Source organism: Rosa chinensis, chromosome 4 (assembly GCF_002994745.2).
Source record: "Rosa chinensis cultivar Old Blush chromosome 4, RchiOBHm-V2, whole genome shotgun sequence".
In the NCBI taxonomy this organism is placed as follows: domain Eukaryota; kingdom Viridiplantae; phylum Streptophyta; class Magnoliopsida; order Rosales; family Rosaceae; genus Rosa; species Rosa chinensis.
In genome coordinates this window covers 4,618,870-4,630,662 of record NC_037091.1, presented here as the reverse complement: position 1 = coordinate 4,630,662, position 11,793 = coordinate 4,618,870, and the positions used below count along the sequence as shown (strand labels likewise).

Sequence of the window (11,793 nt, the reverse complement as noted above, 5' to 3'; positions counted from 1 at the left end):
TTTAAAAGTGAGGGTACAATGGACATTTTCCAGCAGAATGACTGCCACGTCAATGAGTTAACGGAGTTTTTGTACGGAAAGTAAGAGAATAGAGTTACTGGTTCAAAATTTAAGAGTACAAAAACTAAACGTGTGGAATTAGAAAGTCAGAGACTGAAGTGTTTTTCGGGCAAAAATTCAAGGACTAAATAATATTTAATCCTAAGCTAAAATACCAACCAATGCAATCTGTGTGTTAGTAATAAAAAATCATTTAAGTAGCTCTTTTGTCATTTTTGTTCCAGAATCCAGACTATGAATATGAACATCGCAAAAGATAAAAGACCTGGTAATAGCCAGCATGTTGGGTGATCAGTACTCAATTAATTTGTAGGATTAATCAAATCAGTAAATCATTAGGGAGCTTTTGAAGTTCTATCACCTTCTTTGGTTCCTGGCTAGCTTTTTTGTTTCCGGCAAAACACAGACCTCCAGTACCTAGTGTTTTTTTTTTTCCCCCCAAAGCTATATAACCAATTTCATTTCTGCAATAGAGAAATTTCCGATTTAGAGGTTACTTCTTTAACAAGCAAGTGGGCCAGAAAATGTATGAACGCCCTATTGTTTTTTTGCATCTAAATAGTCAAGAGTGGAGCCTGGAGGGTTATTGTCAGGAATAAATATTAAAGCAAAGACCATACCAGGTTAAGCCCCCTGTTAACCTTTTTTAACTTTATGCATAAGCTTCTCTGCTTCCTTTGAATCTGTCCAAGACCTTTGTAAATACCCTTCACGTTTTCCTTGTCCATTTCCCTTTTGGGTCAAGAATTACTTAAGCTTATCAGAAGCAATATAATCCTTCCAGTAAAGTATGGAACATCTAAATATATTAATTCACCAAAATCAAATATAGTTAGTAAGCTAAAATTTCATCAATCATTATTATAAAATCATTAAGACAATAAGACTGCCAACATGGGTATCTAAATCTATTTCGAGTGTTCCACATGAAGGTTGACATTTAATGCTAGCTTGACTTTGCAACACATATTTTCGTAATTTCCCAGCCTCCAAGCTATTGGTCCTCAAAACAAAAAAAACAAAAAATGCTTGGCCACCAACAACCCTTATGCAGTTTATAAAAAGATCATTTTCTTGATCCATAATTCAATAATATATATAGAGTCATCGATCTCTAGCTCAACATGTTAATCCTCAGTTGATCTTTGGTCAGCCTCCTCATCTTCTCTCTTTCTCTAGAAAATATGACCTGCCCAATAAGTTCAGTAGTACTTGGTTTCCTATTATGCCTTCTCTGTGTTCTGAATGACCAGGGAATATCGATAACAGTGGCCGCGGCTAAGACTAATAGCCGTGTATGTAATACATCGATCATTATCTATATTTATCAACATCATATCTTCTTCTTATTAATTTAAGCCTGAATAGGGTGTCCTAGCTAATACCTGCATATATATGTTCTTTAACTAATTGCAGGTTCACATTGTGTATCTGGGAGAGAGGCAGCATGACAATCCCAAGTTGATCACGGATTCTCATCATGATTTGCTTGCCACCATAGTTGGAAGGTAATTAATTTACAGGGGTAGTTAATTATATATCCGATGAATTTGAGCTCTAGCTAGGATGCTTCAATTTATGAGTAAGATGTTTGTTGGTTCTTATGCGCGCTACAGTAAGAGCTTGGCCTCGGAATTGATGGTATACAGTTACAGACATGGTTTCTCTGGATTTGCAGCCAAGCTTACGGAGGCGCAAGCCCAAAAATGTGCAGGTATCTTTCTAACTTGATGGAATAAAGATGTCTGAATTTGCAGTGATCAGAAAATTCATGGAATATTTTAACTTTAGCTCATGTACTGGTCAGTTCTAAACTTATTTTCATGAGCTTAATGAAATTATTCTAGAGTTGCCTGATGTTGTTCGAGTCATACCAAATACTCTATACAAGCTGCAAACTACTAGGAGTTGGGATTTTCTTGGCCTCTCTCCTCAGTCACCTTCAAGTAATATTCTTCCCAGTAGCGACATGGGTGATGGAGTTATCATAGGTGTCCTTGACTCAGGTGACTTCTCTCTTCCTCTCTCTCTCATACGCACGCACACTCGCGCTCATATGAAAACACCTACTTATGTAACACAATGACTTAAAGCAGGTATATGGCCAGAGTCTAAATCTTTCAATGAAGAAGGCCTAGGGCCAGTTCCATCCCACTGGAAGGGTATCTGTGAATCCGGTGAAAAATTTAATGCCACATTGCATTGCAATAGAAAAATCATTGGAGCACGTTGGTTCAACGATGGAATACTTGCGGAGTATGGACAGCCGTTGAACACATCTGAAAGAACTGAATTCATGTCCCCAAGAGATGCACATGGACATGGCACTCACACTGCTAGCACTGCAGCTGGTTCCTTTGTGACTAATGTTAGTTACAAGGGCCTTGGTCATGGGACAGTTAGAGGGGGTGCCCCAAATGCTCGATTGGCCATTTACAAGGTTTGCTGGAATGTGCTTGTCAGTCCATGCTCAGGAGCTGATATACTCAAAGCTTTTGATGAAGCCATACATGATGGAGTTGATGTATTGTCACTCTCGATTGGGGGTTCAGTTCCACTCTATTCGGATGTGGATGAACGTGATGTCATTGCTACTGGCTCCTTTCATGCTGTGGCCAGGGGAATTACTGTTGTTTGTGCAGCATCAAATGATGGACCTTCGGCGCAGACAGTTCAGAACACATCACCTTGGATCATAACTGTTGCAGCAAGCACCACGGATCGAGCATTTCCTACTTCCATAACTTTAGGAAATAACAAAACTTTCCTGGTACTATTTCTTTTCTTCGATTGTGTGGCAAGTTACATTTTTGGGATTTTGAACCAAAGTCACACGAAACGCGGAACGTTGCGGTACGGGAACGCGGTACGGATACGCGGTACGCTAGTCTTTAGGGTACGCGGTACGCTAAGATATATTAATTAATTTTAATTAAAATAAATTACATATATTAAATAAAATTATAGAAAATAATAAATAGATAACCATACCATAAATGAATGACTTTTATTTTACCTAAATAACCTTTATTAATATACTATGAGAAACACTCAACTTAAGGAGGATAATTAAGTAAATTAACAAATAACAGAAAATAAATAATAATAATAATAAAGAAAGCTGATTTATTTTTTGTTGGATCTCAAACTGAATCTTGGATCTCAATTTGATCATGTCGTGCATCCACCCACCAAAAAAGCCAGAGGCGAGCAGTCCATCCTTCTCTCCGTCGGCCTCAGCAGTTACGGCTTCAAGAGCACCGTTGAGCAAGTCACCAATAGCTGCCCCGATCTGCGCTCCATCACGGTCATCATCACAGGTGTGGAGGATCGGAGCCGAGACGGCGCAAGTGTTAGCCAAGCGCTGCGCCAAACTAGTCCTCCCTGCTCGGAGCCTCAAAGCCGCCGAAGACGCCAAGGCGCGAGTTCGCTCTGTTTGGCGATCCGGATCGCGAACGCCCCGCGATTGGGTTCGTCCGATCCGGAACGCGGTTCGCCGGTAGGAGCAGCGTTTCCGGTGACTTTGTTTTGAACCATAGGAATGGATTTTCTACAGCAATTCATATACTTAATTGTTCTTCTAGGGTCAAGCTATGTTTACAGGACTTGAGATTGGTTTTACAAGCTTGATATATCCGGAGTCTGGAGGGCTTGAACCTACTGCTACAGGGTACCATGATCTGCCAAGTTCTGTTTACTCGCTTAAAACAATGTTTCATTCTGTTAATTAACTGCTTATAACATTTGGATGAAGTACCCTTTTGCAGTGTCTGTGAATCCCTCTCACTTAACAAAACCATGGTATCTGGAAAGGTGGTTCTATGCTTCACTTCACTCGGTTGGAGAGCTGTACCAAGTGCTTCAGCTGCTGTGAAAGAAGCTGGCGGTGTTGGCCTAATCGTAGCAAAGAATCCAACTAATGGCTTGTATCCATGTAGTGATGACTTTCCTTGTATTGAAGTTGACTATGAGATAGGCACCCGAATAGTGTTTTATATCCGATCTACCAGGTAACACTTGGACATTCTCACCATTTTTGGCATTGATTAGTATTGAAAGGTTTAATTATTTCTAACCCTCAAATTTTGAATGGGATGCAAAGATATCCTCTTGTGAAGTTGAACCGTTCGAAAACAATTGCGGGCAAGCCAATATTAGCCAAGGTTGCCGATTTTTCATCTCGGGGACCAAACTCCGCAGCACCAGCAATTCTCAAGGTATCCATTTCGATTTTGAGTACAGTTCACAGTGGAACTTCTGGCCTCTGCTTATAGTACATTTTCTTTCTTATTTCTTGGTGGACAGCCAGATATAGCTGCGCCTGGTGTGAACATATTAGCTGCAACTTCTCCACTGCATTCATTTGTGGATGCTGGATATGTCATGCTCTCAGGAACATCGATGGCAACTCCTCATGTCTCAGGCATTGTGGCTCTCCTCAAAGCACTGCATCCTAACTGGTCTCCAGCAGCCATTCGATCAGCACTAGTCACAAGTGGTATACACATTTTCATGACTCTAAATCTTTAGTACTGTGTCATTGTTTTAGACTTACAGTACATTTGCAAGTTAATTATATTCTCATATTTCCTGCAGCATGGAGGAATGGTCCATCTGGTTTACCAATTTTTGCCGAGGGATCTCCTCAAAAGTTGACCAATCCTTTCGACTTTGGAGGTGGCATTGTGCACCCGAATGCAGCAGCAAACCCGGGTCTTGTATATGACATGGGTGCAGCAGACTACATACATTATCTATGTGCCATGGGCTACAAAAACTCTGCCATATCAAGGCTCACAGGCCAAGCCACAACATGTCCCATAATGAGACCTTCTATTTTGGACATTAACCTACCTTCCATAACCATACCAAGCCTCAGACATCCCATTACTGTAACAAGAACTGTCACAAATGTAGGAGACCCTAAATCCGTTTATGAAGCTACAATTGATCCTCCATTGGGAACAGTAGTATCTGTAAAACCCAATCCTTTGGTATTCAACTCCACGGTTCAGAAACTCACTTTCGAGATTACAATTTCCACAACCCACCAGATGAACACAGGGTACTACTTTGGAAGCCTTACATGGACTGATAGAGTGCATGCTGTGAGAATTCCCTTGTCTGTGAGGACAGAGTTTTTACAACATTTTGCTGATTATCACTAAAGTGACTAGTGAAATATTCCCTATTACACTTTAATTTTCAGATCTTTCAATTCATTCACATATATATATATATATATATATGAAAATACGATTTTAATTATCAATTATTCATGGTTTTTTTTGTCGTTCAATGTTAGCTGAAATAGGAATATTGTTCTGCACTTAAAACAACATTCTGCTATAGTTTTCGGATGGCATTGTTCTCAAGCTCTGCAAAACAAACGACACATATCAAAGGTTTAAAAACATATGATTGGAGAAACCCACAGAAAGTTCCGCTCCGATGTTAGAGAGGCATCCAATACCAGAATAAGGTGGAGAAACCAACAAAAGATTACCTCTGGTGCACCCAAATGATATGGCAAGTGAGGCTAACGATGTCTATGACAAGTGAGGTTAAACAATGTCTATGGTAAGTGAGGTTAACAATGCCAATGTCTAATGAAAAGCTAACAACGTTCACGACTAATGGGTAACAGTAAACGTGCTTAATGAGGCTAATGGTGCTCATGCATGCTTGGGCTTACGAAAGCTATGTTAACGGTGTCCATGAAACGTGATGTCATATGGTTTTTCAACCTCATGAAACTATCCCAAAACTCTCTCAAAATAAAAGTTTTTATTTGAAACCATGATTTTTCACCTAAAATTGTGAACTATACCACACGGTTTTTTGGCCTAAAATACATGTTATTTTTAATCAAAAATATTTCCACCCCTTAATCATGATTTTGAAGCAATTTTAGAACAGACAGATTTCTTAAAATCTAAACCCTACTTTTTCTTATGACTTTTCCAATTTTCCAAATTTAAAAAATAAAAGAAAATAATTTAAGAACTTCTGAATTTTTACTCATGCTTTGCTAATATTATTCTTAGTGTTTGTGAAAAAATAATTTCATTTTTTTACCTAATTTAGGCACACATGCATAAAGCCCAGCCCAAAATGCCAAAGCAGCAAGCCACACATTAATGGTCCAACTCTCTAGTATCCAGGTCCATAATCCAAAGTGAGACCCCAGCCCAAAACAGTATCACAAGCCACCAACCCCAAACCATTTACCATTACCACTTCTACCAAATGGGCCTAAAGCCCTAAACCGTAAAAACCTTATCTCCTCACTTTTATTCAATTCTCAACCCCTCTCACTAATTGGGCTAACCCCAAGAGATAGCCGTTAAACTGTTACATTTGAGTATTCTTCAAGCCATAATTCAACGACTCTCTAGGAAGTTCATTGTTTACCATTATTCATTAGTTTCTCACTTGATTCTCTTTACTTATACATATTTTCATTTCTATAGTTAATGCACCTCATAAATTTTCCATTTCGTTTTGTCTAAAGATTGACCATCTAGTGGAGAGGCATCTATTATTCTATAAAAGTTCTCTGAGTCAAATTCTTTATACATTCTTACAGGGTAATTCATCGTTTTTAAAGTAACAAATTAGTCTGAAAAGTAAAAAATCATATGGGATATACACAAAATGGAAAGTGGTCCATATTGATGGAGCGCTTAAAATCTGGTCAATAATGATTTGGATATAATATTAAACCTCTTACTAACTATGATAATGAAACTTTGAAGAATATCTATATAAGCTTGGCTTAACACATTCAGTCACTTTTTAGCTAGAATTTCATCATCCTTTCGATATGAAAGAAAGAAGAACGACCACATAGTGTTGATGAAGTATAAAGGTTCACGTTGTAGTCTATTGGAATTCATATATCAGTCTCTTTGGAAAAATGTCTAAGACTGTCCCTATTGAAATCCAGGGTGTTAACATAACCAAAATTAGTGAAAGCAAGACTCCACCGAGGCTTGAGGTCTGTGCTTAGAGATTTCAACTCATGAATCTGAGGGATGATGTTGATTCTCCTAAGAATTTTGTTTTATGTTTTCAATTAAGAACTGATATCTGATATCTTCATCAACAAACAAGCAGGGACAATATAAAGCTATAGCAGTTTGTTGGGTTCTTGGACTAGGAACCCTATTTGCATGGAACAGTGTGGTCACTATAGGGGATTACTATTACACCTTGTTTCCGGTAAGTGGCTCGATCATGTCCAATTCTTTCCTCTTGTAGTGGTAATACGACAAGGAGTTGGGTGGTCTACCACTAATATTTTAATGTACGAAGGGGATGCCTACAATTTACTAGACAGTTTTGCCTTGTTGATCTTTATCATTTGTAAGCGTAGAATAATTCAAACAGAATTTCGTAAATTTATTAGCAGTAAAAATTTTTGTTATTTCCTGCCTTTTAGTTTTTTACTTTTTTTGGTGTAAACTTGTTCCTGATACAAGGTCCCATTTTCCCCATGTGGGATGTATATATTCTCAACACACCCCCGCACGTGTGGCGAATTTTCAAGCCATACACGTGGACAACTTTTGGTGACGTGGAGCCCGTGTGGCCGTTAGGCATGCACATGTGGATAATGCTCTGATACCATGATAACATTCATAGTTTATTGAAATCGAAACAGAAAGAAACAAGAAGAAGGAAAACGAAGAAGAACACAGAGAGAATTTTATGACTACATTGTTATCGACCTTAATTGAAAACAGAAAGAAATAGCCCATTTATAGGTAACAATTACAAAAGACAATAGTACCCTTCTCATATTCCTAACACTAACAACAGTGTGGCTGTTCTCCAATAACGCAACCCAGGACAATTGGTGGATACCTCTCTCTCTCTCTCTCTCTCTCTCTCTCTCTCTCCCTTCTCCAGTTCGAAGTTCAAACCTCCTGACATTAACAACAACCCACACAACTCAACCAAATTTCCAGAATCCCACAATGTCGAAATATAAACAAAACTATCTTATAATTTGGACAATCGCAATCCCAACCACAACAGCCACAACTCATGAATTCCAAGCTGATTCAACATAATTCAGCTTACCTTTATGACACAGAACAACCAACTGAAGAAAACTCTCCCGTGGTTCACCATCTCCATCACTTGCACCAATTCTCAATGTAACATACAAAATTGAATTGACAAAGGGTATCAGAAAACCCGAAACCACCATCGTGTACAATGATTTCGACAGTGGCTGAGGATACCGAAATACCAAGTCTCCCAAATGTAATCGAATTCGAAAAAATTTTAGACCAGAACGTAGAGCTCAACGAGAGGACTAATTTCCTTACCTTGCATGTCATCATCAACGACCGTAGTCGCCGGAAAACACAAGAAAACCTTCAGAACCAAAGAAACTTCTCGACTTCAAATTGACTTCGTCGGAGCCCGTCGGTGGAAACCCAGGTCACAATTTTGTTGCCACGTCGAGGTGGTCCTAAAGCAGGTGGTGCGCCACAGAGAAGTGGCCGGACGGAGGAGATACCATCCGGTCTCCTAAGAGGTCGCTGGTCCGAGAAACGGGTCGCCAGCACTGATATTTCTGGAGTGATCTAGACCATTATTTGATCTAATCTCAGCAAACTTATAGGTCAGTGGACGGTCAGGATGAAGCAGTGGTAGAGATCAACGCTCCAGATTTAATCACTTAAATTTCCTTTAATTAAACTACATTTCCCTAATTTCCAGACTTTCAGAAATTCAAAATAAATAGTTCTAGCGTCCGAAAAATTCCACGAAAATTACTTCGAATTCATCGTGATACGTACTTTACACTCGAGTCAATAAATTGAAGATTCATTGCAGTAAAGTTTTCCGGAAAATTTTTCAAGGAGAAATAAAATTAATCTCGTCTTAATTTCTTAAATTTTTTCCGGAGCTCATATCTACAAATATATATATATATATATATATATATATATATATATATATATATATTATATTGATTTGACGGACTGCGGAGAGTTGAGAAGAGATGGGCCCCGTTATCATAATCCACACTCATTTTTCTATCAGTGGGAGAGACCAATGGCCACCCCCTCAAATGAAACATAAATTAAATTTGTGAGTGTAGGGTGGCTATTAGGCTTCCCACACAGATATCGGTAGTTATTCAAGATTATACCTATTGCTTCCAATCAGTGTGTATAATCATTTTAGTTAGTAGTGCATCAGTGTGTACAATCATTTTTGTTAGTAGTGCAAAGCAACCCATTCATAACAAGAGTAGAAGTCTGTTAACACAGAGTAATTCGATCTAACCAGTTACTTTGAACACACAGTTACGTGAACAAAAACATTTGAATCAAACATAATCAGTCTCTAAAGCAGTCTCTGGCAATTGCTCCAAAACAGGGGCTTTTGCATTTCTTGAGAGCCCCACACGTTCTTGATTTCTTGGCAGCACCGAGATTACTAACTAGCTAGTTTTTAAGAGATCAAATTCTCCGTAAGGTATAGTTAATTCCTACCCATTAATTTGTTACGACATGCATTCCTTTCACAAATCAACTCCATGTTTCAGTTTACAAGTTCGCCATTCAATATTCTCAGTGTTGACAATTTGTGAAAATGAAAATCAGTTCAAGCATCAAACCAAAGCAGTTAACTTCAGTCAAGTATTCAATACCACTGAGAGCATACAGTATATACACGTATAGAGTATAGAGAATACAGATGTCCATATGTAAGTACGACAACTTACAGTACGTCTTGTGAATTTTCAATAAGGAATTCCTAGACTGGCAAGGAGACAAGAGTCGAAGTGCTCGATCAGAGCACAGTAAAAATGAGAATTTGTCGTCATTTAAAGGGTCCGGGCACTTTCTTTCTTATTGCTGTTCAAAACACAAAACATTCCTGCATTTTCACCAGGATACTCTTTTTGTAAGATTAATGTTAAGCCAATGAAATTTCAATAAACCTATGGCGGCATATTGAACAAGGTAAAATAAAGCAACTTACCTAATATCTATTGTTTTTGCTAAATCTGTGATCTCTTGTGAGGAGGAGGAAGCATGGCAAGTCTTGCTAAAATCTGCAGTTAATACCCCTTTCATGCTGTAGCCCTCAAGTCTATAGCCCACAAAATTAGTTCATTCCTAGTTGTACAAATTCCTATAGCTTCATGATGCAACTAGAATGGAATCTTCAATGAACAACTCAAAAAGAAAATTTAAAACTGGATTCAAATTTGCTCACCACTATCCCCTAGGTGGTGATACCATCATTCAATAAGAGGCTGCTATGTGTAATAACTCATAATAATGGTTAACCGATTAACTTTATTATCAGAAAAGAAAAAGGAGATTTAATAATAATAAAACTCTTATATTTTATTAATAATTTAATAGAAAAAAGCAGCAAACCTCTACAAACACGACCCGACAACAAGCATCCTCTTCCTCCTTCACCATCGAACTGCACAGTGGCTAACAAGCCAAAGTTTCTGATAATCTAGAAGCCAAATGTGGCTTTGTTAATAGCAAAGTTATTTCATCTTCTTAAAAAAAATTTGTTTCTTGTAGCCTTGTAGGTGATTAGTTAAGATTCTGATATATCATACTTTGATTTTTTTGGTCTCATGGGTTATTATGTATCATTCTATAATCTGATCTATTCTGGGTAGCAGAACAGCTCTTGGCTATCGAGCCATCTGACTCATCGGCTTATTTTCTCATATCCAATATGAATATTGCTGCCAACCAGTGGGATGCTGTGAACGATGCTCGACAAATGATGAAAAGGAAGAATGTAAAGAAAGAACCAGGTTTCAGTTGGATAGATGTAAAGAACAAGGTCCACTTGTTTGTGGTAGATGATACTTCATTTAAACTCAATTATCCAGCATACAATTACAATAATTTGGGATCTTCATCTGAATTTGTACAAGAACAAGGGCAAACCATATCCAAGATCTCAAAAGTTCTCGAAAACTCTCATTCCATATTATTGGAGATCTGCTCGTTGGCTATTGGTTTTCATCAATGATGAAGAAGCTTAAGTCTCTAGGCAGAGTCGCCGAGATTGGATTGTCCGATGCACGCCTCGAGCTTCTCTCTCTTTAACTTTCACAACTTGGTTGCTGCTAGTCGTCATCATTATCTTCGTCCGAAAGTCCAAAACCCACTGAGGAACAGAGCACTCTGCTTTCACTCACGTAAGCACATGGTGCATGACACCAATCACAATCAAGAAACCCAAAAACCCAACATGGGCTTGTTGATTTGTTGTCAGTGATGAAGAAAAAGAATGGGGGAGAGGGATTTTGGTTCTTGTTTCGTCTGTATTTTGTGTGCGGTGTGTTATATATTGATGTGGATATTGCATGTCAAAGTCTAAAAAGTTTTTTTTTTTTTTAGAGAAATAAATTTTTATTAAAATAAACCAGATTACATAAAATGGGATAGACCGGTGGTGGACAAGAATTCCCCACTCTCCTCTCTGAAACCTAAACCAATTACGGGTCCGTCATGAATGACCTCCATGAGCCGAAAGGGCCCAACCCCTAACCACTTATATCGCCCAACCTCTCGGGTTACGAAGAATCCAGAGAATATCGATACTACCTCATAAACAACCGCCAAAAAAACCAACGCCCTCTTCCACACCTTGTCTCAAAGGTACCAGACCACGTGCAAGGATCGCTCGTCAGCACATTGACCATAAGATAAAACCAACAATAAA

The 11,793-nt window shown here is 38.4% G+C and overlaps 1 protein-coding gene across 3 annotated transcripts; it reads left to right on the top strand.

Annotated features, from left to right (window-relative positions):
• The first annotated feature begins 1,107 nt into the window (after window positions 1–1,107).
• Window positions 1,108–5,260, top strand: LOC112198470 (subtilisin-like protease SBT3.9). Of its 3 annotated transcripts, XM_024339599.2 has the most exons (10): window positions 1,108–1,355; window positions 1,477–1,568; window positions 1,677–1,774; window positions 1,908–2,066; window positions 2,157–2,830; window positions 3,645–3,730; window positions 3,828–4,070; window positions 4,163–4,277; window positions 4,366–4,558; window positions 4,657–5,260. In XM_024339599.2, the coding sequence occupies exons 1-10, from the start codon at window positions 1,245–1,247 to the stop codon at window positions 5,226–5,228; spliced, it is 2,343 nt and encodes a 780-aa protein (XP_024195367.1). In that variant the 5' UTR covers window positions 1,108–1,244; the 3' UTR covers window positions 5,229–5,260. The 3 variants fall into 3 exon arrangements, with proteins under 3 accessions (XP_024195367.1, XP_024195368.1, XP_040375104.1); XM_024339600.2 differs by lacking the exons at window positions 1,108–1,355; window positions 1,477–1,568; window positions 1,677–1,774; window positions 1,908–2,066; window positions 2,157–2,830 and adding an exon at window positions 3,176–3,559; XM_040519170.1 differs by lacking the exons at window positions 1,108–1,355; window positions 1,477–1,568; window positions 1,677–1,774; window positions 1,908–2,066; window positions 2,157–2,830 and having other exon boundaries at window positions 3,815–4,070.
• Window positions 5,261–11,793: the final 6,533 nt, after the last annotated feature.